The sequence below is a fragment of the Octodon degus genome, unplaced genomic scaffold (assembly GCF_000260255.1).
Source record: "Octodon degus isolate 3935 unplaced genomic scaffold, OctDeg1.0 scaffold00098, whole genome shotgun sequence".
Taxonomy (NCBI): domain Eukaryota; kingdom Metazoa; phylum Chordata; class Mammalia; order Rodentia; family Octodontidae; genus Octodon; species Octodon degus.
In genome coordinates, this window is record NW_004524674.1 from 5,158,048 (window position 1) to 5,184,709 (window position 26,662).

The 26,662-nt window shown below is 48.8% G+C and overlaps 3 protein-coding genes and 1 pseudogene across 6 annotated transcripts in view; 3 read left to right on the forward strand and 1 right to left on the reverse strand.

Moving 5' to 3' along the window:
• The first annotated feature begins 6,137 nt into the window (after positions 1-6,137).
• On the forward strand, positions 6,138-15,744 carry Tnfsf12 (TNF superfamily member 12). Of its 2 annotated transcripts, none has more exons than XM_023723192.1 (7): positions 6,138-6,403; positions 6,553-6,609; positions 7,151-7,226; positions 7,930-7,983; positions 8,069-8,104; positions 14,672-14,796; positions 14,997-15,744. In XM_023723192.1, exons 1-7 carry the CDS (start codon positions 6,245-6,247, stop codon positions 15,246-15,248), a joined length of 759 nt encoding a protein of 252 aa, XP_023578960.1. In that variant the 5' UTR covers positions 6,138-6,244; the 3' UTR covers positions 15,249-15,744. The 2 variants fall into 2 exon arrangements, with proteins under 2 accessions (XP_023578960.1, XP_012371738.1); XM_012516284.2 differs by having other exon boundaries at positions 6,556-6,609.
• On the reverse strand, positions 13,177-13,509 carry LOC111818618 (annotated as a pseudogene).
• Positions 15,745-16,047: 303 nt separating the features above from the next.
• Positions 16,048-19,492, forward strand: Tnfsf13 (TNF superfamily member 13). The gene is made up of 6 exons (XM_012516283.2): positions 16,048-17,074; positions 17,426-17,507; positions 17,648-17,695; positions 17,854-17,972; positions 18,184-18,322; positions 18,560-19,492. The coding sequence occupies exons 1-6, from the start codon at positions 16,817-16,819 to the stop codon at positions 18,667-18,669; spliced, it is 756 nt and encodes a 251-aa protein (XP_012371737.1). The 5' UTR covers positions 16,048-16,816; the 3' UTR covers positions 18,670-19,492.
• A 331-nt stretch (positions 19,493-19,823) lies between these two features.
• Positions 19,824-26,662, forward strand: part of Senp3 (SUMO1/sentrin/SMT3 specific peptidase 3) — a 10,189-nt gene continuing 3,350 nt past the window's right edge. For 2 of the 3 annotated variants that reach the window (XM_023723187.1, XM_023723188.1), the window contains exons 1-7: positions 19,824-20,072; positions 21,144-21,863; positions 22,802-23,041; positions 23,227-23,338; positions 23,683-23,830; positions 23,958-24,005; positions 24,594-24,692. In XM_023723187.1, the coding sequence (XP_023578955.1) occupies positions 21,155-21,863; positions 22,802-23,041; positions 23,227-23,338; positions 23,683-23,830; positions 23,958-24,005; positions 24,594-24,692 (1,356 nt within the window). In that variant the 5' untranslated portion in view covers positions 19,824-20,072; positions 21,144-21,154. The remainder of the gene's footprint in view (positions 20,073-21,143; positions 21,864-22,801; positions 23,042-23,226; positions 23,339-23,682; positions 23,831-23,957; positions 24,006-24,593; positions 24,693-26,662) is intronic. The other variant, XM_004638413.3, reaches the window with a different exon arrangement.

Genomic DNA, 26,662 nt, shown 5'->3' on the forward strand with positions numbered 1-26,662 from the left:
TTTCTGATCTGATTTCTTATATGCCTTTCTGCAGTTGTTTCTTTTTTAAAATTATCTATCTATCTATCTATCTATCTATCTATCTATCTATCTGGTACAGGGTCTCTCTACACAGCTTAGACTCTAGTGATCCTCTTATTTCAGCCTTTCCAGCTCTGAGATTATAGGGGTACACCAGCATGCCCAGTTTTGATGCTTGACACAGTGTGGGGGTCGGCACGGCATGTGGTAGGAGAAATCACACCCAGGTCTTTGCACTTGCTGTGTGCTTAGACCACTGAGCTATCTCCCTAGCCCTCACATTTTTTTTATTAAAAAAAATTTTTTTTGTTAGTCTTTTGTGACAGGATCTCATTTTGTAGGCTGGACTTGAACTCACTGTGTGGCTCAGGCTGGCCTCAAACCCAGTTGTTGTTGTTGTTGTTTTTTCCAGAACCAGGGATTGAATTCAGGCCCTTGTGCTTGCCAGGGAAGTGCTTATTATACTGAGCCATCTTCCTGGTTCCTAAAGCACTTCTTATGCAAGCTCAGTGTGAGTGCACAGGGACCACGGTTCAATCCCTGGCACCACCTGCCATGCCAGCCCCATCCCCAGGGTGAGCTGAGCAGGCTACAAATAAATAAATTAGAAAAATGTATTGGAGGACTGAGGAGATAGCTCAGTAGAATAAGTGCTTGCTCAGCAAGCGCAAGGGCCTGACTTCAATCCCCGGTTCTGTAAAAATAAATAAATAAATAAATAAATAAATAAATAATTTATTGGAGAAAAGAAAGGAACAGGAATAGGGGAATGAGGAATAGGAATAGCTCCTGAGAGACTGGAGGGGTCCTGATTGGGTTGCCAAGGAGCCCGTCTCTCAAAGGAAATTTTAAAGAGCAAAATCATGAGGCTGATACAATATGGGTGGAAATTATGATCAACCAACAAGATTGTAAGTACGGTCACTTAAGTAATGTTGATCCAGTGGTAGCAAGGGCATATAGATGACATCATTAACCTTGGTTGATAATCTATAGTCTTAGACTTGTCTTTAGTTTTAGTAGTGTTAGCCTTAGTAGTGGTCTTAGACTTAGTACATGGGAGAGGATGACCCATCCCTAACAGATAGTGGGAAATCTCAAAAGAGTGACACCAGTAATCCCAAGGCTCTTGTTCATCCCTTAGGGAATTTCTTACACCCAGGCATTGTGGCTTTAATCTTCAGGTGCGCCTCCAGCCACAGTCCTGGTGGAATCTCATCCTCTGCACTGACTCCCTCAGGGGCCCAGTCCTGTCTGATTATATTTCTACCTAACTTGGCTGTCTGTAATATTTCTCCATCTACTTTTATCAGTGCCTGGCTGAGAGAAGCTAGTTTATAGGCCTTCCTTCTCTCTCTGCTTCCACATGCAACCTCTCCTTGAGCTTCACCTTGCAAACGTCAAGATGGTGAGCATTTGTGATCTTTTGCTGAATTGTAACCAAGTCTTCTAGATTTTTCTTTTTTTTTAATTCAGATTTTTCTACAGGGGGATTCCAAAAGTTGAAACCAAGGCTGGCCAGATAGCTCAGCAGACTAAAGTGCCTGCAGGGGTTTGATCCTCATTATGCCGTGCTGGCCCAGCTGCCTGGGGGCACTGAGATGGTGACTGAGACTGGGCATGGTGGTGCATGCCTGTAATCCCAGCACTTGGGAGGATAAAAACAGAAGGATCACTACAAGTCTGATCTGTGTAGTGAGACTCTGTACTAAGTACATTAAAAAATAAATAAATAAAATAAAAGTTGAAACCTTGGCTGGGGAGATAGCTCAGTGGTCTAAGTGCCTGCCTGGCAAGCTCAAGGACCCAGGTTCGATAACTGGTACCGCATGTCATACCCGCCACCAAAACCTGGTGTGAGGGTGCATGCCTGTAATTCCAGTGTCGGGGAGGCTGAGACAGGAGGATTCCTATGAGTCCAAACTGCAGTAATGAGACCCTGTATCAACAACAAACAAACAGGGGCCAGGGAAATAGCTCAGTAGAATAAGTGCTCGCCTTCCAAGTATAAGGACCTGAGTTCAAACAAATAATATATATTGAAACCTGACAGAGAGTATTTGCCTTATGGTAATGTAAATGTGGGCCTAACTCAGGTCAAAAAGCCCTAAATCTAGGATTAGACTTACCTCTCCACACAATTCCATAATCCATGTATCACTCCAAAGAGAATGTGTCAGTTTCTCACTTAAGTCATGGATGTTTTCTTTAGCTTTAAAACTGGAAATTCTACTTGTTCTTGTTTCTTTTTGCATTCTTTACCTCTATCATATGCTATACTTGGAATATGATTTGTCCCTTTTGAAACTCATGTTGAAATTTAATCTTTATTATGAGATATTAAAAGGTGGCACCCGTGGAAACTTTAAAAGATGATTAGGACTCTGCCCTCATGAGTGAATTAATCCATTTATGTTATTAATGGGTTATCTCGAGTAGGTCTGCTATAAAAGCCAGTTTGCTTAGCTCTCTCACGTACTCTCGTCTCTCGCCATGTGATGTGGCCACACGGGCCTCTGCTAGCAAGAAGGCCATCACTGGATGTGGCCCTTAGACCTTGGACCAGAAGCATGACATAAAGTAAATCTCTTTTCTTTTAAATTACTCACTGTGTGGTAGTGCATCATCAGCAACAGAAAACAGATCAAGATATCGTATCTTTAATTTTTGAAATTATCATTCATAGCCAGGTGTGGTAGCACACGCCTGTAATCCCAATACTTGGGAGGTTGAGGCAGGAGGATCAACACAAGCTTGAGGCTAACTGGGCCAGGCCAGCCTGAAATGCACAGTGAGACCCTGTCTCAAATAAACACTATAGGGGGCCTGCCCATTAGCTCAGTGGTTTAAGTGAGTGCTTCAACAAAGCAGTCAGGCTCAGGATGCTGTGGTTCGAGCCCCATATCCTCAAGCCTTGCCAGACCTGCCGTGAAGGCATCCTGAGCCAGCCACCCCCCCAAAAAAATCCTTCTTTTTTTTTTTTTAATGTATTTAGTACAGTGTCTGCAGGGTCTCATTACATAAATCAGGCTCATAGAGATTCTCCTGTTTCCAGCCTCCCAAGCACTGGGATTCCAGGGGCACATGCCACCACACCCAGTCTCCATCACCATCTCAGTGCCCACGAGCGGGTGGTGGGGAACCGGCATGGCAGGGTGGGTCATTTATTTTCTTGAACACAAACTAAACTGACAATGGAGATAAGTTGGGAAGATAGCTCAGTGGCCCAAGTCCCTGCCTGGGAAGCACAAGGATCCAGGTTTGATCCCCAGTACCACATATTGTACCACCCCCGGAAGCCTAGCTGACCAGGCTACCGAAAGCGGATGTGGTGGTTCACACCTGTAATCCCAATAGTGGGGAGGCTGGGACAGGAGGATCACTAGGAGTCCTTGCTACATAGCGAGACCTTATACCAAATAAATGATTAAAATTTTTTTGAAAAAAGACTTATCTTGGGGCCGGGAAGATGGCTCAGTGGAATAAGCACTTCCCTGGCAAGCTCAAGGGCCTGAGTTCAATCTCCGGTAAAAAAAAAAAAAAAAAAAAAAAAAGACATATCTTTAGGCCTGGAAATTAGGCTAATTATCTAATTTTTTTTCTAAGATCTTTTTCTTCCCTCCATTTTATTTATTCTCATTTTCTGAGATTCCTAATAACTACTGCACTTGTTCTTTTTACATTAGGCTTCTGTGTTTTATCTTTTCTCCTTGAGTTCTATCTTTTCCTATTTTACAGTCCTCCACTCTATCAACTCAGCTATCTAGCTATCATAGGAGTGTCCCCCACTCCCCAGTTTTAGATTTTAAAAACCTTCTATTGAGTGAGGCATGGGAGCACACACCTGCAATCCAGCGCTCTGAGAGTCCAAGGCAGGAGGATTGCAAGCTCAAGCCAGCCAGGGCAATTTAGTGATTTAACAAGACCCTGAGAATATGAAAATAAAAACTAGGCCAGGGAATGTAACTCATTGCTCACCCCTGTGTTCCATCTTCAGTACAAAAACAAAAAACAACTATGTAGCCAAAACTTTCTCTCCTGGTGTATAATTTTACCACTTATCCTGTAGGTTTCTTTTGGGTAGAATTTTTGCCTAGAAACTTTTTGGATAATATGGAAAGTTTCAGTTTGGGTAGGGAACCACTGGTGACCAACTTTTGGTCACTTTAAATCCTAGAATCAGGAAGATTTATTTTATGATGCATGCTGGGATGCACACTAGAAGTCAGAATTTCTCTTATAAGATTGGTTCCATTTCGTTAGAGGCAGGGTGTCTGAGAGAAACTGCCTTTTGGTTGGGGAGGACTAGTGGGGTCAGGTCATCAGCTGGGCTGCTCACCCTTCTGCTAACCTCCAACCACTTCCAAATTCCTGCCCCAGCCCTCCTCTTACCTTTTCTTAGTGACCAAGGACATCGCCTCTCCTTAGCAGCACAAGCATGGCACAACCACTTTATATTTTCTCCCTCTCCCATTATTCTCTACTTTTATTTTAGTGGATCTGAAGAGGAACTAGAGGCATAGGAGTGTGACTGACCTTGTGGCAGGGTTTTTCTTTTCCAGTTGTTCCACACAGTAAGCATACAAGTTGGCAAAGTTCTATTGTAATGGCTCATTCATCCAAGTCAGTGGAAATCTAAGAATTGTTTACTCAATGTCAGATTCATAGCTTCAACACAGCATGCCTATGCTTAGTTCTGTCTTCAAGAGCCCTGACCTCAGAGCTGTGCAGAGAAACTGGGAGGGACTTGAGACAGCTCTGCTGTCTCAAGTATGGCTCTAGGTTTGAACTGTAGCACTGGAAAAAATAAAGGGAAAGAAAAATTACAACATTTAGCCAGGTGTGAAGGCACATGCTTATCACCCCAGGTCTAGGGAGGCTGATCCTGATGAATTTGAGGCCAAGCTGGGCTACACAGTGAGAAGAGGCCTCAAAAAAAAAAAAAAAAAAAAAGACATTCATGTTTTACAATACTATTGAGATATACAATGCCCAAGTAATCAAATAAATCATTACAAATCCCGATTACTATGAGAAAAAGGGTGCATGAATAGAAAACGAGGGGAGCAGGGGATCCTAATTCTAAAAGATGACCTAAAAAACTTCCTTCAAGTGACCCACACTGCCCAGCATAGGCTGGGGGCGGGGGGGGAGTCCGGGGTAAGCTGAGTGTTTAGAGTGTAGTAAATCAATGTTGGAGACCCTGAAGAGGAAGAGGAAGTTCAGCAGGTGCTGCAGCAGAAAGGAAGTAAGTGAGAAGAGTGGTGAGGGTGGAAGGGGCCTGGGCTGTGGGACTTGCACATGCAAGTGCACTACCACTGAGCTACACGGCTGCACCCGCAACAGTACTTTTTACTACTTTTCACTGTAAATGTGCAGAAATGACCATCGCAGACTAAATGAACCTTTGGAGACGTTGCTGCTTACAAAACTTTTCATGACCAGACGGGCCCAGCTTTTCCCAAACTCATGTACTGCACTCCTGCAGCCCTCCCTAGCGCTGCGCTCCGGCTGTTGGCTGAAATGGCGCCGCGCTCCCGAGCCAGGCCGTCGTGGGAACCCGGGCGGGCCGCGCCATTTCTCAGCTCTGCCTTCACTGTCTGCATCCTTGCAGCCTAAGTTTCCACTAATTTCCAAGTGATTTGCTCAAAGTGAGCACAAGACCAAGGTGAATGGATGTCCTCAGGCTCTTTTCCAGTTACTTCCTGGAAAGAACAGTCTTCAGATGCAGCAGATAAGATCGAAGCGCGTGTACAGCTGGGGAGGAGGAGGGCGTCCCGGCCTCACCACGCGGGCGCGGAGTGGGGCGCGGGGCCCCGTGCTGCCTCCGGGCGGGAGCGCAGCCCCCAGGCCGGGTCACCGGACACTCGGGCCTGGGTGGAGCTGCTTTCGCTCCCTTCCTCGGCCCCCGCGGGAAGGGCCTCCAGATGCGCAGTCCCGCCGCGGCCGCCCTCACACCCCGAGCGCCTGCCCGGCCTGAGCGCTCGCAGCGCAGCCCCTCCAGGTGCACACGGGCTCCGCGCGCGGCAGGCGCTCCGCCGAGGACGAGCTCCGAGCGCACCGCACACCCACAGTGTCCGGCTTCCTGTCCTCATCCCCCCCTCCCGCCCCGTTTCCCTGGCCCCTCCCTCTCTCCGGCCCGCTCCGCCCGCCGGCTCCCCCTCCCCGTTCCCTCGGGTCCCGGGATGGGGGGGCGGTGAGGCAGGCACAGCCCCCCGCCCCCATGGCCGCCCGTCGGAGCCAGAGGCGGAGGGGGCGCAGGGGGGAGCCGGGCACCGCCCTGCTGGCCCCCTTCATGCTGGGCCTGGGCCTGGCGCTGGCCTGCCTTGGCCTCCTGCTAGCTGTGGTCAGCCTGGGGAGCCGGGCATCGCTGTCTGCCCAGGTGAGGCCTCACAGTGCACCCCTCCCTGGGCACATGAGGAGCGAAGACCGCAATGGGGGCCGGGTGGGCTGAGGGCCAGGGAACCCGAGGATGGGTGGAGGGCAAGATGTCAGGTGGCAAGGGACAGGATGACGCTACGTCCTTCACAGCAGGAGCTTTCCCAGGGGGAGCTGGCAGCAGAGGAGGACCTAGAGCCAGAGTCTCGGGTGAGTAGGTTGGGCACTGTGTGCTGGCTGCTGGACAGGCGGAGGGAGCTGCGGCTGCAGAGTGTGTGCTGGCTGTGCCAGCAATGTGTGAGGTGTGTCCCATGTGTGCATGAAGATCCTCATGCATGAGTGTGTGTTCCCATGCGTGTGAATGGGTGCACCAGTATGCACAGGTATGTGTGTTTGTGTGTGTGAGGGTAACCGTGTATGTGAGGGATTTGTGCCAGGGTTGTGCCATCTGAGTATGAAATGTTTATTGACTATGGTGAAGTATAGCTATGAGGTATACGGGCCTCTGTGGGAGATGGAGGCTGCACTGTGTGTCCTGTGATACTGAGTGGCATGTTGGTGCCTGTGGAGCGCAGGGTTTGTTCTGGTTAGGGATGGAACCTGGGAGGTGCTGCTGGTCTCTAGAAAGGGTTGATGGGGCCTGACCTGTCTCTAAGACGATGTGCCTATTACTGGCTCTTTGGACAGGCCTGCTGGAGTCAGATTATGTCACAGGGAGGCCCTGGTTTAGTTCTGCTCCTATTTCCCCTAGGAACTGAGTCCCCGGACAGAGGAGAGCCAGGATGTTGTGCCTTTCCTGAAGCCACTAGTCCGGCCTCGCAGAAGTGGTGAGCATCCCTCTCAGCATCAGGAGTGACAGGAATGGCCAGTCCATGGTGGCTTCTAGGTCTATTCCTGCTTTTGTGCATCTTCCTGTGAAGAGCAAAAGCTGCTGTCCTTACAGAGAAACTGAGGCACAGAGCACTAAAGGAGATTCAGAGTAGTATGGCTAACCATTTGAGATCCGAATTTAGGAATTAAAACCCTTGCTCTGAAGCTGCTTTTGTCACCTGAATTTGTTTTTCATCTGGCTCACCCTAAATGTGAAGGGGGATGACCTGGAGTGGGGAGGCCTGTTGGCGCACTGATAAGGAAAAGAGTAGAGTCAGGGGCCTGGGTCTCAATAAACAAAGACACTTAATAGGTTGTCACACGGTCATACGTTATAGTGGGCATGGGCAAGACTGTGTTGGCCTATCTTTACCTGTTACCTCTGTGGGACTCCCCCCCCCCCAAGGACAGAAGCCAGGATTACATGTGTGCTGGGCAAGCGCTGTACCCCTGGGCTACACCGGAACCCCAGCACCCCCTTGTGCTCTCAGAAGTATCCCAATTGGGTGACAAAATATATAGTCCCTCCACTTATGAAGAAGACTAGTGCTGAGGTTATGAGGCCAGGAATCTGGACAGGATTGAGGGGGCCATGTCCTGAGAGGGAGGGATTCCCCCATGGGAGTCTGGTCTGCTCATTTCTCTGTCCTTGATTTTCAGCACCAAAAGGCCAGAGAACACGGGCTCGCAGAGCAATTGCAGCTCACTATGAAGGTAGGTGATGGTAGCCATGCTCAAGAGGAAGGGTGGTAGAGCTGTGGGATGATAGGTCTCCTCAACCCTTTCTTGTGTCTTACAGTTCACCCACGACCAGGACAGGACGGAGCACAGGCAGGTGAGACCCCATCCCAACCTCTGAGCATCCTTTACAGCACTGGCCTCATGGAAAAGGGGCCCCTCAAATCTGTTGATTTCCTAATTCCCTCACTGCCTTCAGCCTAGGACCCCCAGAATCCACTTCATGAAAGTCCTGGTTCTCTGAGACCCAGGCATGGGATCCTGAGATGACTCCAGTTTTTCCCAGAGCCCAGGGCAGAACCCTCCTCCCCCAGATCAGAACCCCCCTCCCCCAGGTCAGTGGCCCCTGCTTTACCTTCAGTTCTCAGTCTTCTCCAAGAAGCACTTGTGATTCTTTTCTTTCTTTTTCTGAGACTTGCTGTGTAGCCCAGGCTGGCCTTAAACTCTCAGGGAATCTCCTGCCTCTCTTCCGAGTGTGCCACCAGGCCTGACTTCTTTTCTTTTCCATCCCCTGTGTTCTGTGAGTTTTCATGTCCTAGTCATTGTTCCTCTAAACAGTGCTAGGTTCTGCTTGTTTCTCCATTCCTATCCAACTCCCTGCTCCCCACCAGGACTTCAGAACCTTGAACCCAGTTCCAGCCTCTTTCCCACTGCTCCCTTCCCCATCCCTCCACACTGTCCGACCCTTGATGTTGAGTTGAGCCCCTGCATCTCCATGTCATTGTCTCATTGCATTTCTGTGTGGCTTCCCCACTTGGTGTCAGCCTCTCCTCCTAGAACACTCTATGCATTCTTCCTGCTTGAGGGGCTAACACCTTTGTGTACCTCTTTTGGTCTCCGCACATGTTCCCTTACCTATAATGCCCTTCCACTGTGCATATCATAAGGCAAGACGGGGGTGGCTCTGTTCAGGGTGTCAGTGGCAGAGATGGAGAGGAGATGAATTCAGCATGTGGCTTGAACATACAGGGATGGATGTGAAGAATAAGAAAAAAGGAGGAATCACAAAGGACATCAAAGGGGCTGGGGAGATGGCTTAGTGGAATAAGCGCTTCCCTGGCAACCTCAAAGGCCTGAGTTCAATCCCTGGTTCCGAAAAAAAAAAAAAAAAAAAAAGAGTGATATCAAAGATTTTGTTTTTAGAGACAGGCTCTCATTATGATGCCCAGGCTGGTTTTGAACTAATAGGCTCAGACAATCTTTTTGCCTCAGCCTCTTGAATAGCCGGCATTCCAGGCACAAGACTTCATACTTAATTTTTGACTTTTATATTTTTAATTGGGATAACTCTGGGAATGATGGTATCCTTTCCTAAGATGGGCTTTATCAGTGAAGAAATAAATTGTGAGGTATATACATTACCAAATAACTTTGAGGTATCTAATAATAAACAAGTGGACAAATAATCGTAGAGTGAATTTCACAAATAGAAGCCTGGGTGTAGTAGATTAGTTTAGGATTTATGAGGACATACAAAGTCAGAAGTTATGGTCATGTGCATCTCATGTGCATGGTATTTAAAACTACAGGATTGGGCCAGACACCAGGAGAACACAGAGCCCCAGAACACGGCCCTGGACCTGTTGGCCATCTGGAAGTGGGAATGAAAGCTGGCCAAGGGGGACTGTGGAGTAGCCTGAGAGAGAGGAAGAAGCTCAGCGGGGGTGGTGTTCTGGAATCTAAGAGAAGACACTGATTCAAGGAGGATGTGGCTGTCTGTGTGGAAGCAGCTGAGAGGTCACATGAGATGAGAACACAGGAATGACTGCTGCTGTGTGACATAAAAGTTCACTGGTGATCTTGACGGGGGTGGTTTCATGGGTGTAGTTAGGATGGAGGCCACTGTGGATTGAGTTGAGAAGAAAATAGAAAATAAGGAACCAGAGAGGGTGACAACCTTCTTTAGGAATTTCTCTGTGATAAGGGGCTGAAAAATGGGCCAGTAGGTGGTGGGGGAAATGGGTCAAGGAAAAAGTTTAGTTCTTTTAGCAGGACATATTCATTTTAGCTATTTACTGAGTGATTTTTGGGTGGACGCTGTGCCTTGCACACACTTTTAAAATCTTATCTAATCCTCATACTTGCCCTACAAGGAAGATATTCTGATTACCTCTCTGTCACAAATGGAGGTTACACAGCTTGTCTGAGGTCATGAAGCACCTAAACAGTCAGGGGCAGGTTTTGAAGCCAGCTCGTCAGCTTATGTCCTAGAAATATGCTTGCTAGCCCAGAGGAAGGGTAACCTGCAAGGACATGTCCAGGACGATGGAGGGTCAGGAAGGACATATCTTTCATCATCACGAGGATGTTGAAGGAGCACAGGTAGGTTTGTAAATTTGGTGGAGGGAGCTAAGGGAGCCTTTTCCTGAGGACTTCTAGTTCCTCTGGAGAATGAGGGAAATAGAGACACAGAAAGTTTGAGGAGAGGGCTGGTGAGATGGCTCAGTGGTCTAAAGCACCTACTTAGAACAAGCTTAGCAAAGCACAGGGACCGCGGTTCAATCCCCCAGCACCACATGCCAGCCAGCCCCGCCCCCTGGTGGGCTGAGCCGGCCACACACACACACACACACACACACACACACACATAAATAAATAAAATTAAAAAAAAAAAAAAAAGTTTGAGGAGAGATGGTACCAGATCCTTGTCTTGGTGATGATGAAAGCCAGCTTGGTGGGGATAGGTGGGTGGCCAGGCAGCATGAAATCTCCCCTTAAGGTTCGCGATGGTTTTGACAAGGAGCCCAGGCTCCCGCTGAAGTCCCAGACACACCGTGCTGTTTAGCCACAGGGTGCTTTTCCCCAGCTCATTTCCCAGGCAGGATGCCCTCCCTCTTCTCCTCAGGCTGTTCTGCTCAGCCCCGCTGGCCTCCTCCCCTCAGCAGCGGCCTCTATTTTGGCAGTTCCCTGGACATCCTTTCATTTGAGAACCTGCTGTTTGCTAGTGACCCAGCTAGGTGCTCACAACAAGTCACAGCCAGACCTATTGCTCAAGGTGTCATCATCTAGGACAAAAGACAGTATGTAAATGTGTCATTACAGTACGGTGTGGCAAGAACAATAATGAAAGGAGCCAAAGCACAGAGGAAGACAGACAGCTTTACAGTGGAGTGAGGGACTCCTTCCTATGACAGCACTGGGCCTCGAAGTCTTGAGTGTAAGGTGGACAAGGGGTCAAGAATGCAGCAGGTAAAGGAATCATAGTGTGAAGGCCTACAGTTTGCCAGGAGGCTGATGAAGCCAAGGGCTATGAAAAGTTCATTGTGGTTGAAGCAGAAAGTGCCAGAAAGGGTGGGGTGGAAAGATGATAAAATACCGTAGCCAGAGCACAGATGGAGCTTGGAAGTCATTCTTAGTTGTGCCATAGAAAGGTAATGCGAGGAGCAGCGGTCTCATGCCTACAATTTGGGAGGAAAGCAGACTGGGTGGGACAGAGATATTCTGGAGGCAGACACGATAGGCACCAGTGCTCGGTGAGTAAAGTGGGTAGAGGAGAGGGAGGCTTGGGTAGGAAGTCAGAGGTAGAACCATGAGCCAAATGTAGGACACAGACAGTGAAGAAGCAAGCATGGGGGGAGGGGAGTCCACTCAGTTTAGGTCAAGATGAATTTGAGGAGCCATTGCTATTCCACATTGTGTGTGTGTGTGTGTGTGTGTGTGTGTGTGTGTGTGTGTAACAAGATGTAGAAATATTGAGTCTGGATTCACAGGGCATACAGACTGTTATAACTCACAGGAATAAAAATACCCAGTTATTTGTTTTGGTAGTACGGGGGATTAAGGTTAAGGAGCACTCCCTAAGGAGTGCTGAGCTCCATCCCAAGTCCTTTTTATTTTTTCATCCAAGGCATCTCTTGCTAACTTTCCCAGACTAGTCTCCCACTTGTGAACCTCCCACCTCAGCCTCCCAAAGAGCTGGGATTACAGCATCTGCTGAGCACTTCTGAGGGGGTTGTGCTAGGGATCTGACCTAAAGTCTTGTTCATGCTAGAGAAGCACTCTGCTATTGAGCAATACCTCCAACCCTGAGGGTGTGTTTGTGTGTGTGTGTGTGTGTGTGTGTGTGTGTGTGTGTGTGTGTGTGTGTAGTACTGCAGATTGGACTGAAGGAGTGCTGAGCTACATTACTGCATACAGTCTTGCTAAACTGCCCAGGCTGGCCTCAAGCTTTCATGTTCCGGCCTTGGTCTCCTAAATACCTGGGGTTTCACACTGTGTGCCACTATGCCTGACTTGAAAGTTACCTTTTCCCTAAAAAAGCGCAGTCACTTCATTCTGTCCCTCAGTTTTCTCACCAATGTGGACTGGGTGCCTGCTCAGACTAAGCCCAGCTCCAAGTGCCAGCCCTGAGGAAGTGAGGAAGACTGCCATCCTTGCCCTTCTAAGGAAGTCAAACCCCAAATTAACTCATGGATGGATACATGCAGTAAGTTCTCCTGCTGCTGACGGCTAGGAAAGAAATAGGGAGAAGTGAAGAGGTTGATGGGGGCAGGGCTAAGTATGAAGCCGCCTGGCACAGGAAGACAGAAAGTGCTGTTGAGGAAAAAAAAAAAAAAGAAAGAAAGTGCTGTTGAGGGAGAAATCCTGGAAGAAGGAAAGCACCACAAAGCCCAGAGCACAAAATGAATATGATGCTAGCAGGAAACATGAAGGCCAGGATGATGTGAGGGCGGGCTCTGAGTGCAAGCCTATAGCTTGGGTAGGTGGAGAGTCATGGGAGGATCTGGCCATTCTCTTTGCTATTGTTTGTTTTACAGTTTGCAGTTACTTTAGGATACTTATTGTAGGGGTTATTCTTTCGGTTTTTTGGTGCTAGAGATTGAACCCATGAAAGTCAGGGTTCTACCTTTGAACTATACTTTCAAGGTTTGTTTTTGGTATTGTGTATGTGTGCGTGCGTGTGTGCACATTGGTAAGAGTTTTACTGAAATATATATCTTTTTTTTAAACAAGAGCACAAATGCACTTTTTTAAAAAAAGTGTTTTTATTTTATTTTAGTGTGGGGGGGGCAGCTCAGCCCACCAGGGGGCAGGGCTGGCTGGCATGTGGTGCTGGGGGATCGAACCACGGTCCCTGTGCTTTGCTTAGCTTAGCTTCTTCTAAGTAGGTGCTTTAGACCACTGAGCCATCTCACCAGCCCCACAAATGCACTTTTATTTTCCATTAGTTTAAATTCTTGAGGAGTACAGCATCACATGGATTCGGTTTCCGATGGCCTTAGCAGGAAGGTTGTTTCAGAACCTGGCACGAACCATGCCGCTATTTCCATGGACCCGAGTTACTTTTCTCCAGATCACTCTGGTTTTGTTTGGTGTGCCACCTGGAGTCACTGTGTTGTTTTTCGCTTTGTACACATAAGTACATCTCTTGCCCAAGTAGAATTCTGTTTCATCCCGGGCATAAACATCTTCAATTTTAAGAAGAGCTGTGTATTCCCTCTGGTTCCGGAGACCCTGCTTATAGCCAGCAAAAATGGCCTTGCACCACAGCCTTCCAGACATATTTGCCTTTTAGAAATCCTGTTCCTGGCGGGCCTCTCCAGGCTCCAAGATGGTGGAAAAAGCTGAAATATATATCATACCCCTTATAATTCACCAACTTACAAAGTATAACTCAAACCAGGTGTAGGGGCACATGTTGTAATTGAAACACTCTGGGAGGCTGAAGCGGGAGGATCACAAATTCAAGCCCACCCGGGACAATCTAATGACTTAGAGAGACCCTGTCTCCAATAAAAAATAAAAAAGTGATGGGCACATAACTTGGTACGATGGCCCTGGGTTCAACCTCCAGTGCTACATGCACACAAATAGAACCGCAGTGGCTTTTAGTATATTCACAGAGTTGTGTGAGCAACAGTCGCCAAGGTAACTTTCCCACACTGTCTTTGCCTGAAAAAGAAGCCCTGTACCTGCCAACCATTACCCCCTATTCTCATCATTCCCCAGCCCTGAGCCACTGATAATCTCCTTCCTGAGCCTACAGATTTGCTAATACTGGTCATTTCCTACAAATGGGATCATATAATATATGTGCTTTATGTGAATGACTTCTTAGCATAACATTTTGGTACTTTATTTCCTTTTAGTGGCAGAAATAACATTCCATGGTGTAGACAGACTACATTTGTTTATCCATCCATCAAATATTGGACATTTATTTATTGGTGTCATTTTGGGCTGGGGAGATGGCTCAGTGGAATAAGCGCTTCCCTGGCAAGTGCAAGGGCCTGAGTTCAATCCCTGGTTCCACCAAAAAAAAAGAAAAAAAAAGCAAAGCTAATCCCTGGTGTCATTTTATTTTTTCTAATTTTAATGATGCAAGTAATATATACACATACATTCTCAATATAAAAGAGGCAAACAATGTAAGCACAGTGGAGTAAAAGCCCCCATAGCTCTCCTTCAGTCCTACTTTTCTCTCTGGAAGTGACCATTCATGACCCTTTGTCCTGAATCTTTCTGTGGATGAATGTTAGATTTCTTTACATAGTGTCCTATTGCCCTATAGGCTCCATAGAGTGTAGCTCCTCCCACAGGCTGGGCAATCACTATCTTCTGTAGTTAAGGCAGCTCCTAAATGTTTATAAACTGAACAGATCCCTGGGGAATGTGTGGCAATATGGTAAAGGGGCTTTTCCTTATCTCTTACCATCTACTTCAGGTGTGGATGGGACAGTGAGTGGCTGGGAAGAAGCCAAAATCAACAGCTCCAACCCTCTGCGCTATGACCGTCAGATTGGGGAATTTACAGTCACCAGGGCTGGGCTCTACTACCTGTACTGTCAGGTAAGCACTACCTGGCTTGGTGGGTAAGACCTTCACCGAGGGGAGAAAGGTTCAGTTTTGGGGGAAAGAAGGGGACAAGTTAAGAGCTGGAGGAGAGAGGGTTTAGGGCTTGGAGGGGTGGGCTGCCTGGACACTAAGGAAATTGGAAATCCAGGGGAGACAAGCAGAGGCCTAGACTCTGCCGGCCCTCCCCCGCCCAGGTGCACTTTGATGAGGGCAAGGCTGTTTACCTGAAGCTGGACTTGCTGGTAGATGAGGTGCTGGCCCTGCGCTGCCTGGAGGAGTTCTCAGCCACAGCAGCAAGTTCCCCTGGGCCCCAGCTGCGACTCTGTCAGGTGTCAGGGCTGTTGCCCCTGAGGCCAGGGTCCTCCTTGCGGATCCGCACACTGCCTTGGGCCCATCTCAAAGCTGCCCCCTTCCTCACCTACTTTGGACTCTTCCAAGTTCACTGAGGGAGCAGTCTCCTGGCAGATTTCCTAGGGTGCTGGCTCCCTGCACAGTGCTCTAAACATCCAGATCCCTCTATCCCACCCTAAGCCTTCCAGGCTACAGATCTGCCCCTCCTTCCATAGGCTGCCAGGGCTCTTTCACGTGTTTTCCCATTCTGTTTCCTCTCTTACACCCCTCTCCCCCCTCACTAGCTCCCAAACCCTGGATCCTCCCATGCCCCCTTTTATCCCCGACTCTCCCCTGGCCATACTCCCCAGAACATTGTGTTTACTGACCTGTGGGCAAGGATGGGTCCAGAAGACCCGGCTTCAAGCACTGAGAGGAGCTGGAACTTGTGGCTGGAAGCCAAAGAATCTGGAACTGGGCCAGGAGTTCCCAAATGTGAGGGGTAAGAGCCCAAGACAAGCTTGCTCCTTGACAATTCCCTGTGGATTTTGAAAACAGATATTATTTTTATTATTATTGTGACAAAATGTTGGTAAGTGGATATTAAAGAGAATAAGACATAGTTTCTCTCACTCTTTATTGGGGCTCAGGGCTATGGGAAGTGAGTGTGGACACTAAGGAGCAGAGATCTGAATGCCTGCAACTGCACTTGTGGCAGAGCAGAAAGGTGCACTGCCCAGGAAAAAAACCTCTGTTCAAGGTACTGCAGAGGTGGCCTCATTTCCCTAGGAGGTGAACTTCCTCCTGTGGGGGAGTCCCTGCTTGGGAGGAGCAGGGCCCTTTCTCTTGGAGACCTCAGGACATTGAGCAGGTGCCGCTTGGGAGATGGGAGTGGGGAAGCTGCCCTGGAATGAAGGCCAGGAATCATTAGGCTGGGTAGCAGAGCTGGGCATTTGGGGAATCTAGATCCCTGGGTCCTGGGGAGGAATCCTGAAGTGGCTGGGGGGCTTGGAGCTGGTTCTTTGTCTTAGTCCAGAGCCTTATGTAAGAGCTCTTCTCGGGAAACAGGAAGTTTTGCTTGCCAAGTTCAGCACAGGGAGCAGAGCAAGCCTTATTCCAACACACCCGGCCCCAGCCTTAACCCCAGCACCCAGCCAGTTTCTTGTCCCTGGTTTGCTCCCTCCCAAACCCTACCTCCCTTTTCTCACTTTCAGTCACATCTAGCAAATTCCCACAAGGGTCTCTCCCTTGTCTGGCCCACAGGGTCTTCAACACTCGCCCCAAACCCTCCACACTGCCCAGCATGTCCCCCATCCCTGCTCCTGGCACCATGCCCCATAGCCAGCCAACCTTCCCTCCCCCAACTCTGGAGCCAACCCCGCGTTCCTGAGCACTGGCCGCTCCTCCTGGGTGTCACTGGCAGCCCTGTTCTTCTTAGAGAGACTGGCACTAAACTCTCCTGAGGCTAGGGGAGGCTCAAGGTGACACTAGCCCCACAGCAGGGTGCTTGGAACACCAAAGTACCCCCAGCTTGCTTTCCCTTCCCTCCTTTTTATTCTCAAGTTCCTTTTTATTTTTCCCTTGCGTAACGCTTTCTGCACCACTGCCTGCACCCTCACGCTCCTCAGCCACCTCCTGGCCACCCCATTCCTGAGACCACAGCTGTTGGTAGGGTCCCTGGCTCATGCCAGCCTCATCTCCTTTCTCACTGTCCCCCAAGAGCCCCTTGGACAACATGGGGTGCACAGTCCGAGAGTCATCACTCTCAGTTGCTCTCTGGTTGAGTTGTGGGGCAGCTCTAGGGGCTGTGGCTTGTGCCATTGCTCTGCTGACCCAACAAACAGAGCTTCGAAGCCTAAGGAGAGAGGTGAGCCAACTACAGAAGAGTGGAGGACCCTCCCAGAAAGGGGAAGGGTCTCTCTGGCAGCGTCTTGGCGAACAGGTGAGTGAGGGGAAAGGGAAATCTGGTAGTGGGGGTGGTGGCGAGATGGGCAGCAGCAGGATCTCTGGGACTTTTGGTTCCAACTTTCCAGTCTACGAAGTTTCAAGTGGATGCAAGAGAGGGTCCTAGGTATAGAAGTCAAGGGAGCAGCCATTACAGAAAAAGAAACTGTTAAAGATTAACGCTTCTTTGCCTAACAGATCTTGGAGGGCAGCCAGCACCAAGGCACAGAGTGCCAGGGAAAAGTGCAGGAGAGATCTGAGGCATTCCTGGCATGGTGGAAAACTGAGGAGGAAGGCTCTCTGAAATCCCAGCATCTTAGCCTAATGCAGACCTTTTTTCCATGAGCAGAGACCTGATGTCCTGGAAGCCTGGGAGAATGGGGAGAGATGGAGGAGGAGGAAAAGAGCAGTGCTCACCCAGAAGCGGAAGAGTGAGCCCTTGGGCACAGCCGGGGCGGGAGGTGATGGTTCAGCATGGGACTGCAAGCCCCAGCCTGGGTGAGGCTGGAAGGTGAACACCAGGGCCCTTGGGCATGTGCTTACTGTTGAGATTTTCTCCTTCTCTCCTCAGAGAAAAACTCAGTTCTGCATCTTGTTCCCATTAACGTTACATCCAAGGGTGAGCACTATTTTAAATAATGGCTTTGGGGTAGAGGCACAATCCAGGACCTTGGGGATGGCACCGGTGCCCGAAAGACTCTTATAGATGAAAAGGGGAGAACTGGTGTGTGTCTGAGAGTGCAAAGAAATCCTGACGGCCACACTCCTCACCTCCAGAGGATTCTGATGTGACAGAGGTGATGTGGCAGCCAGCTTTTAGGCGTGGGAGAGGTCTGGAGGCCCAAGGATGCATTGTCCGAGTCTGGGACGCTGGAGTTTATCTGCTGTATAGCCAGGTAACCCCAGACATACCCTAGCTTCATACAGGGGCCTGGAGGCTGGCTCTGCACTCTTCTCCCAGAGTCTGTATGCCCTGTACTGAGGGTTCCTGATCTCTCTGTACCAAACGTCTTTGTTCCCTGGTTTCTATATCACGGTACCTATGGACTCTCAGAACCAAGCTACACCATTCTGTTTTTCTCCAATATGTCCTTTCTTCCCTGTTAGGTCCTGTTTCATGATGTGACTTTCACCATGGGTCAGGTGGTATCTCGGGAAGGCCAAGGAAGGCAGGAGACTCTATTTCGATGTATATGCAGCATGCCTTCTGACCCTGACAGGGCCTACAATAGCTGCTACAGTGCAGGTGAGACCCATGTGAGCAATGAAAGGTAGATGTGAGTAGAACAGGACCTCACTGACTGGGGGGAGTGGTGTGAACAAAGCAGGGGGTTGGAAGCCTGGTGAGAGGTAGATCTGAGGGACAAAGGACAGAACCTAGGTCCTGACATGAAACAGGAAAGATGGAAGCAGAAAAGGCAGAGTGAAACATCAGACTGTGGACGATTGTGCTTCGCTGAGCACGTGTTTTTTCTTTTCTCAGGTGTCTTCCATTTACAGCAAGGGGATATTCTCAGTGTTGTAATTCCCCGGGCAAAGGCAAAACTTAGCCTCTCTCCACATGGAACCTTTCTGGGGTTTGTGAAACTGTGACTGTGCTATAAACAGTGAGCTGGGAAGGCCAGTATGGGTTACAAACATACTGGAGATGGAAAAGAGCTGGCTAGCAAAACCTGGGGAATAGGCAGGAAGAGAAACCCTCTCCTTGCGTTTGCCTTTATGACTCTATTTTTCCTAAACTCTGGGCTAACAGGTATTAAAGAGATAGAATATCTTGCTTTTATCTCCCATGAAGCCCTGTATCCTTGTGTTTGTGCGTGGGAATGGGAAGGAGGGTGCAAGGCATTGTCCAGGCCCGCTATGGGTCTATTGGAATGCATCCAGGACAGCACCACCATCTAGTGGCTATTTGAGGGAACAGTCCTGCCTCTTGGCAGAAGTCAGGAAGCGTCTTCCTCCAACTCGGAAAAATCCCTACGTCCCTATGCCACGCCTCTCTCCAAGTATCCTCAACTTTTTCACCCAACAAAAGCCTCCTCCTCGCTTCTATCTATTGTGCCACAGTTTCCGTGACTATCTCCAGAGATGCATCTATTACGCGCCCGTCTGCAGCGGGTGCCCGAAGACGAAGATGGGAGGCCCTTTCGCAGCCATATTATTCTTCGGGTCCCACGTTTTGCCGTTCATGCTTTCCATTCCCGTGGCGTGGAACGCCACTTCAAGTCCCTCCCGGATGGGACTGGTGCCCAGGAAGCCACCGATGTATCCTATGCCCTGACATTGCTCTTGCCTCAGTCCTCTGAGCTCTTCTGCTCAATGCTCACTTTAAGTTAAATAAAAGAATGTGTGATACCCCGACTCAGTTCTCCTAGCGCCTTGGCTTGGGCAGTCCTTGTAATGGGACCTCCCTGCCCTTCTGACTTCACTCCGGGGCGCCCCGCTGTAGGAACCCCCGGCTCAAGCCGACGCGAATGGAACTCCCCCAGGCTACGCCGCAGGACGAAAGGCAACAAGACGATACGCAGGCGCATACAGGCTACCGGCGGGGCCGCCGCGAGCAGCCAGGTCCAGGTCGGAGGATATGCGCAGGCGCACCCGGGCGTGGCGCTCGGGGGCCAACAGGTCCCGTGGCATCTACGTTCTCGGGTAGGCGGGGCTTCAGATCGTTTTGGCCGCGCCGGCGCTCTTTGCCGGGTGTGACGTATTAATCGTGCGCCGCCACGGCCGGTGGGCCTGGGGATTGCGGGAGGGGGAGGAGGTGGGGGAGGTGGTAGTGGTGGAGGTGGAGGCTGAAGCCGAAACCGAGCAAGAGGTGGCAGAGGTGGGGCGGCGCGGCGAGGCGCGCGGCCCAGAAGCGTTGGAAACCTGAATTGAGACGGCAGCGCCTGAAAACAGCAGGAGTGGCGGGGCCGCTGCCGGCGCCTAAGAGATGAGCCGGGAAGCCTGAGGCGGAGACGCCCGCCCTCGGGCCTGTCCGCCCGGCTTCCCCATTCCCGGTGAGGACGCCCCTTCCCCTCCCCCGCGCCTTATCGTGGTCTCTTCCATTCCTAGGGTTCGCTTCCACCAAACCCAGACCGAGAGGCCTTCGGTGGAGCTTTTTAAGGCCCTTGTACGCCGACCGTCCGAGCTTATAGGACCATACAGGTGCTGGGATGCGTTCTTGGCCCTGGAGTTGGGGCAGGAGCTGGGCCGGTCCGATCTGGTTCTCGTGGCTCGCTTCTGCCCCAACGCTTTGATTTGGTCGCCTAAGCACCAATATGATTCCATTGCTTCAAAATCTTTATCCTTTTGCCAGACTCAACCCCCACAGCCAAAACCCTGGTACACCCATTTGCACCTGAAATGACCTCAGCATGCACAGACACCTTCCCCATCTCATTCATGGGGGAGGGGGTTGTCTTCCCACACTGGAGCACAGTTTCACTGTGAAAGTTGTTATCCGCAGGTGCCTCTATACTGCGTTAAGATTCCTGTGCTGATCCATTTCCCTGAGCTAAATCACTTTTATGGGTACCAGGCTCTCATAAGATACTCCTGGTGTAATTAAAATAAGAGAAGTAGAGTTTAAAAATACTGGGCAGCCCCCAGGCTTCCAAGAAATAAAACCCCTTTGGCCTGCTGCTTAGCCGTTTTTCCTTGTCTCTACCCAGGCAAGGAAGAAATGAGGACACAGACTCTAAAGGATCCCTTAAGAACTGAAACTATTAAGTGCCTGCTTAGGCAAGCGCAGGAGGAGGTTCCACTCCACCACCACGTGCTGCGCTGGCCCCGCCTTCCTCATGCACGTTGTGCTGGCCACTGAGACCAGCTTGGTCGCACATACCTGTAATCCCAGCTCTGGGGAGACTGCAAACAGGAGAATCACTACAAGTCCGAGCTGCATAGTGAGACCCTGTACCAAATACATTTAAAAAACAAACAAACAAACAAAAAAAAACCTATTGAGTTTTGGAGCATGTTTTTTTCTTTAGTTTATTTGCTTTGAATCCAGAGAAGGCATGCTGACGGTAAAGCAGTGTGGATGGGGATGATAGATAGATTCTGATACTCTAAACTTTGTTTTACAGGATACTGGAAGATGAAAGAGACTATACAAGGGACTGGATCTTGGGGGCCTGAGCCTCCCAGACCTGGCACAGCTTACACAAGCCCCAGGCGGGAGCGTCTTCGTTGGCCCCCACCTCCTAAACCACGGCTCAAGTCAGGTGGAGGATTTGGGCCAGATCCTGGGTCAGGGACCACAGTGCCAGCCAGGCGTCTCCCTGTTCCTAGACCCTCTTTTGATGCCTCAGCTAGTGAAGAGGAGGAAGAGGAGGAAGATGAAGAAGATGAAGATGAGGAAGAGGAAGTGGCAGCATGGAGGTTGCACCCCAGATGGAGTCAACTGGGAGCTTCCCAGCGGTCTCGCCCTCCCCGCCCCACTCATCGAAAAACCTGTTCACAGCGCCGCCGCAGAGCCATGAGAGCCTTCCAGATGCTGCTCTATTCAAAAAGCACCTCGCTGACATTCCACTGGAAGCTTTGGGGGCGCCACCGGGGCCGACGGAGGAGCCTTGCACACCCCAAGAACCATCTCTCACCCCAGGAGGGGGGTGCAACGCCACAGGTGCCATCCCCCTGCTGTCGTTTTGACTCTCCCAGGGGGCCACCCCCGCCTCGACTGGGTCTGCTAGGTGCTCTCATGGCTGAGGATGGGGTGAGAGGGTCTCCACCAATACCCTCTGGGCCCCCCATGGAGGAAGATGGACTGAGGTGGACTCCAAAGTCTCCTCTGGACCCTGACACGGGTAAGGTGGGAAAAGGGGCCAGGGTGGAGATGGGTAGGGCTAAGAGCCTGGAGCACCAGGAACCTCTTGATGTGGTGAGAACTAAGCCTAAGGAAACCAAGCTAAGAGGTCCAGAGTAGCTAGCAGTAGGAAATAAACTGAGACATAGCTGAGAAACAACCCTGGAATAAAGGGAGCTACGGTTTAAGAAAATCAGTCTTGTCCACTTCAAATTATTTTCCACCTCTTAAGATAAGAGCTCCTATGTGTACATCTCCAGATGATGCTTTTTTTCATGATGCTGAATTGGAATATCCCATTAGGGGAGTATATTATCCATACATTTGTCTGTGACATTATTGCTCAGAACATTTTCCCTTCAGAGAACTCTAGCTAAAAAAAATATCGTGTGTGTGTTTGTGACAGGATCCCAGTATCCAGTTCAGGCTGGCCTTGAACTTGCAATGATTATCCTGCCTCGATCTACTAAATCCTGGCCTGTGCCACCACCCCGGCAAAAAAAAAAAAACCTATCTTTGTTAGTCAAGTACTTATTATTTATTATATACCAGGTACTAAACTAGGTGTTAAGCATATATTAGGAACAAATAATCTCTGTGATTTTTGTTTTGTGTTTTCCCTCTTCTGTAAATAGGAATTTCCACTTTTTTTGCTTTAGAAAGTGTGAGACATCTTTGTCTTATGCTTTAGGGTCTCTGTTTCTTAGTTTAAATTGGTAGGTTGCACTTAAATCCATCCTTGTGGTTTTGTTTGTATACATCAGTTAATCTTTTTTTTTTTTTCTTTTTTCCTTTTTTTTTTGGTTCTGGGAATTGAACTCAGGACCTTGTGTTTGCCAGACAGGCACTTGTGCCCCTGAGCTAAATCCCTTGCCCAATCCTCCTGTTCTTTAACGGGGGTCATTTTCTCATCCCTGTCCTATTTGCCTTTCCTTGTAGGTCTCCTGTCATGTACTCTTCCCAATGGCTTTGGGGGACCACCTGGGCCAGAAGGGGAGCGTAGTCTGGCACCCCCTGATGCCAGCATCCTCATCAGCAATGTGTGCAGCATTGGGGACCATGTGGCTCAGGAACTTTTTCAGGGCTCTGATTTGGGTGCTGCGGAAGAAGCAGAGCGGCCTGGGGAGAAAGCTGGCCAGCACAGCCCCCTACGGGAAGAACATGTGACTTGTGTGCAGAGTAAGCCTTACAGGACCTAGTTTCTTTTTTTTTTTTTGTGGAACCGGGGATTGAACTCAGGTCCTTGGGCTTGCCAGGGAAGTGCTTATTCCACTGAGCCATCTCCCCAGCCCCATGGACCTAGTTTCTTTCCCTAAGTCAGTTCCTAGGTGAGAGTCTCACTTTCCTCTCCTTCCTCCACTCAGGCATCTTGGATGAATTCCTTCAGACTTATGGTAGCCTCATTCCCCTCAGCACTGATGAGGTAGTAGAAAAGTTGGAGGACATTTTCCAACAGGAGTTCTCTACACCATCTAGGTGAGGTTTGAAGGACAGATGTCCTTCAAAGGAGGGCTGGGATTTAAGGTATGGGGAGAGAATGCTGTTGCTTTTTCTCTCACAGGGATATACCTGGGAAACAATTTTGTAAACAAGGTGCCAAGGCCCTATAAACCACCTAGGAGAGTCTCTACCAAGGACTCTGAAATACATAGTCATGTGCCTTTCTGGGTAATGGGCTTCCTCAAAAGAACCAGTGACATGGTGGGAAAAATCATTTTAGATTGTTACCCCAGGTAGTAGGAGGTATTTCTGGAAGGTATTTATATGTGCTCCATGGTCTCCAATCATTTCTTACGAGTTTCCTCCTTTGGTCTACTCAGGAAGGGCCTGGTACTACAGCTAATCCAGTCATACCAGCGGATGCCAGGCAATGCCATGGTGAGGGGCTTCCGAGTCTCCTATAAGCGGCATGTGCTGACTATGGATGACTTGGGGACCTTGTATGGACAGAACTGGCTCAATGACCAGGTAAGAAGAGGTAGAGGGACAGGGCTGAAAGGAGATACAGGCAGCAGGGTATGTGGAGCTCTCTCCGTGGAGAGCTCTATACCCATACCACACCCCCATGGCAAGTTGCCTTTCATCTTATTCCCAGGTGATGAACATGTATGGAGACCTAGTCATGGACACAGTTCCTGAAAAGGTAGGCCCAGCTAGTCCCCTTCATCTTTTCTATTGTATATATAAAGATCTATTTTGGGGAAAGGGGTAGTAGATGTTAATATTTCAAACCTTTAAACTTGGTCCTGGCTGGGGAGATGGCTCAGAAGAATAAGTGCTTCTCTAGAAAGCACAAAGGCCTGAATTCAATCCCCAGTTCCACAAAATAAAACATAAGGTTATATACACATGAATTTATTCCACTTAGACTATGCACTCTGGCTTCTAATTAAAAGCCAGGAAAATCAATTTCGGGCCGGGGAGATGGCTCAGTAGGATAAGCGCTTCCCTGGCAAGTACAAGGGCCTAAATTCAATCCCTGGTTCCACCCCCCCCCAAAAAAAAATAAACTTGGTCCTGAAAATATCAATTCTTTTCTACCAGTCTTAGATGTTTTGCTAGCCCCAAGGATTGGGATGAGAACATAGCTATAAGAAAAGGATAAAAACTGTAATTTTTGGGTAGTGAATACAAGTGGGGGTCAATGGAACCTGTTAGAGCCACATGAAATGGAGTAGACTGGAGTGGGGGTACTTGGTGGGAAGCTCTGAGGTCTTTAAATTCCATCCAGTTCTTTGTGTCATTGGCACAGGTGCATTTCTTCAACAGTTTCTTCTATGATAAACTCCGTACCAAGGGTTATGATGGGGTGAAAAGGTGGACCAAAAATGTGAGTTATTTGTGTAACACTTTAGACCTAAAAAATTAGTGTTTTTGTTTTTTTTTTTTTTTTTTTTTTTTTTTTGTATTTTAGGGCAGAGTTTACAGGGTATTCAGGGTCTCACTACTAGATTGGACTTGTATCCAATCTAGATCCGCCTGTTTACAGCCTCCCAAGAGCTGGGATTATAGGTGCGCGCCACCATGCCCAGTCTCAATTGCCATCTCAGTGCGCCCCGGGGTTGGGGCTGGCACAGCAGGACTGGGGATTGAACCCCGGCCCCTGTGCCTGCTTGCGTGTGCTTTAATCCACTGAGCTATTTGGCTGGCCCAAAAATCTGTTGCCATTATACAGTGGGAATAAGCAAGTTATATTTCAAATAGTGCTAAATGCTGTGAATAGGTTAAAACAATAAAGTGAATAGCTTGTGTGTTGGGGGGGGGATTCTTGGCGTCAACCCAGGACCTCATATGCTAGGCAAGTGCTCTATTACTGAACTATACTCCAAGCAATAATGTGATAGCATGGAAAACAGTACTCTTCTTTTGGATGGTCTAAGGTCTCCTATAGCTGAGCTTTGAATGATGAGAAACCAGGCCTATGCAGATCTAGGGGAAGAATGTTCTACACAAGTACCTGAAACTCAGAAAAAACATGACTAGTATGGGTAGCCTACGTGATTGGAGCAGAGTGAACAAAGGGAGAATGATAGAAGATTGAGCCAGAGGGAAGGAAGGTAGAATTTATTCTGTGTATACTGAGAAGCCACTGAAATTTTAAACAGCTTGAGGATTCCTTGTCTTTTTTGAAACAGTTTTCACTATGCAATTCAGGCTAGCCTAAGCCTCCTATCAATCCTACTTTACCCCCTCCCAAGTGCTGGGATAACAGAAGTGCACTGCCACGCCCAGCTTTTGTTTTGTTTTGTTTTGATTGACTGATTGATTGATTTGGTTGGTACAGGGTTGCACTACAAGAGCTGTCTCCCCAGCCTGTTTTGTTCTTTTGAGACAGTCTTGCTTATGTACTGCAGGCTTGAACTTGAGGTAGTCCTCCTGCCTCAGCCTCCTAAGTGCTGGGATTACAGGAGGCATTACTATGTCCAGCTGTATAGTCCATTTTCAAACTGTCCCCAAGGTATAAAAGTTTGTTTGCTCAGGGACATGGTGGTCTTTTTCTTCTAAAAAAGTCAGGGATGACATACAGTGAAAAGAAATTAGCCTTTTGTGTATCTGAATTTAAAATCTTTCTTCTTAGCCAGGCATAGTGGCACATGTCTGTAATCCCAGCACTCCAGAGGATGAGGCAGGAGGATCACTGCAAGTTTAAGACCAGCCTGGACAACATAGTGAGTTCAAGGCCAGCCCGAATTATGCAGCAAGACCCTATCTCAGAAAACAAAAGCAAAGAAACATTTCTTGTAATCTAGTGTAGTAGTTTATGCCTATAAATTTAGCCCATGGAGACTGAAGCAGGAGGAGCTACATAATGAGACCCTACTTCAAAAAAAACAACAAAATATTTGTCATTTTTTCTATGATTTCAGCAAAATGTTACTCCTATTGTTGGTTGTGGTGGCACATGCCTGCAATCCTAGCACTTGGCATGCTGAGGCAGGAGGGTCACTGCTCCAGTACAAGGCGAGCCTGAGCCTACATAGACTCAAAAAAGAAAACAACAAAAAGTTGTTGCTATTTCCTTATCTCATATGTTAAACATGAGAATTTGTACTAGGATTATTGTGAGCATTAACTGATTAAGCATTTAGTTTGTGCCATGTATTGTTCTTAGTCTTTTTTTGTTTGTTTGTTTTTGTTTTTGTGTCTGGTCAGCCTGCCCTGTGATCAGGGCTGGCATGGCATGTGATGCCAGAGATTGAACTGTGGTCCCTGCATGCTTGCCTAAACTTGCCTAAGCAAGTGCTCTAGACTGCTGAGCTATCTTGCAGGCCCCCAGTACATTTATTTATTTATTTATTT

Excerpts from the sequence above, each read along its gene's own strand:
- Tnfsf12 (XM_023723192.1), top strand. The coding sequence starts at position 6,245 with ATGGCCGCCCGTCGGAGCCAGAGGCGGAGGGGGCGCAGGGGGGAGCCG. Across the intron at positions 7,984-8,068 it reads AATTGCAGCTCACTATGAAG|TTCACCCACGACCAGGACAG; the intron begins GTAGGTGATGGT and ends TGTGTCTTACAG. Across the intron at positions 8,105-14,671 it reads ACAGGACGGAGCACAGGCAG|GTGTGGATGGGACAGTGAGT; the intron begins GTGAGACCCCAT and ends CATCTACTTCAG.
- Tnfsf13 (XM_012516283.2), top strand. The coding sequence starts at position 16,817 with ATGCCAGCCTCATCTCCTTTCTCACTGTCCCCCAAGAGCCCCTTGGAC. Across the intron at positions 17,075-17,425 it reads GGCAGCGTCTTGGCGAACAG|AGACCTGATGTCCTGGAAGC; the intron begins GTGAGTGAGGGG and ends TTCCATGAGCAG. Across the intron at positions 18,323-18,559 it reads CAATAGCTGCTACAGTGCAG|GTGTCTTCCATTTACAGCAA; the intron begins GTGAGACCCATG and ends TTCTTTTCTCAG.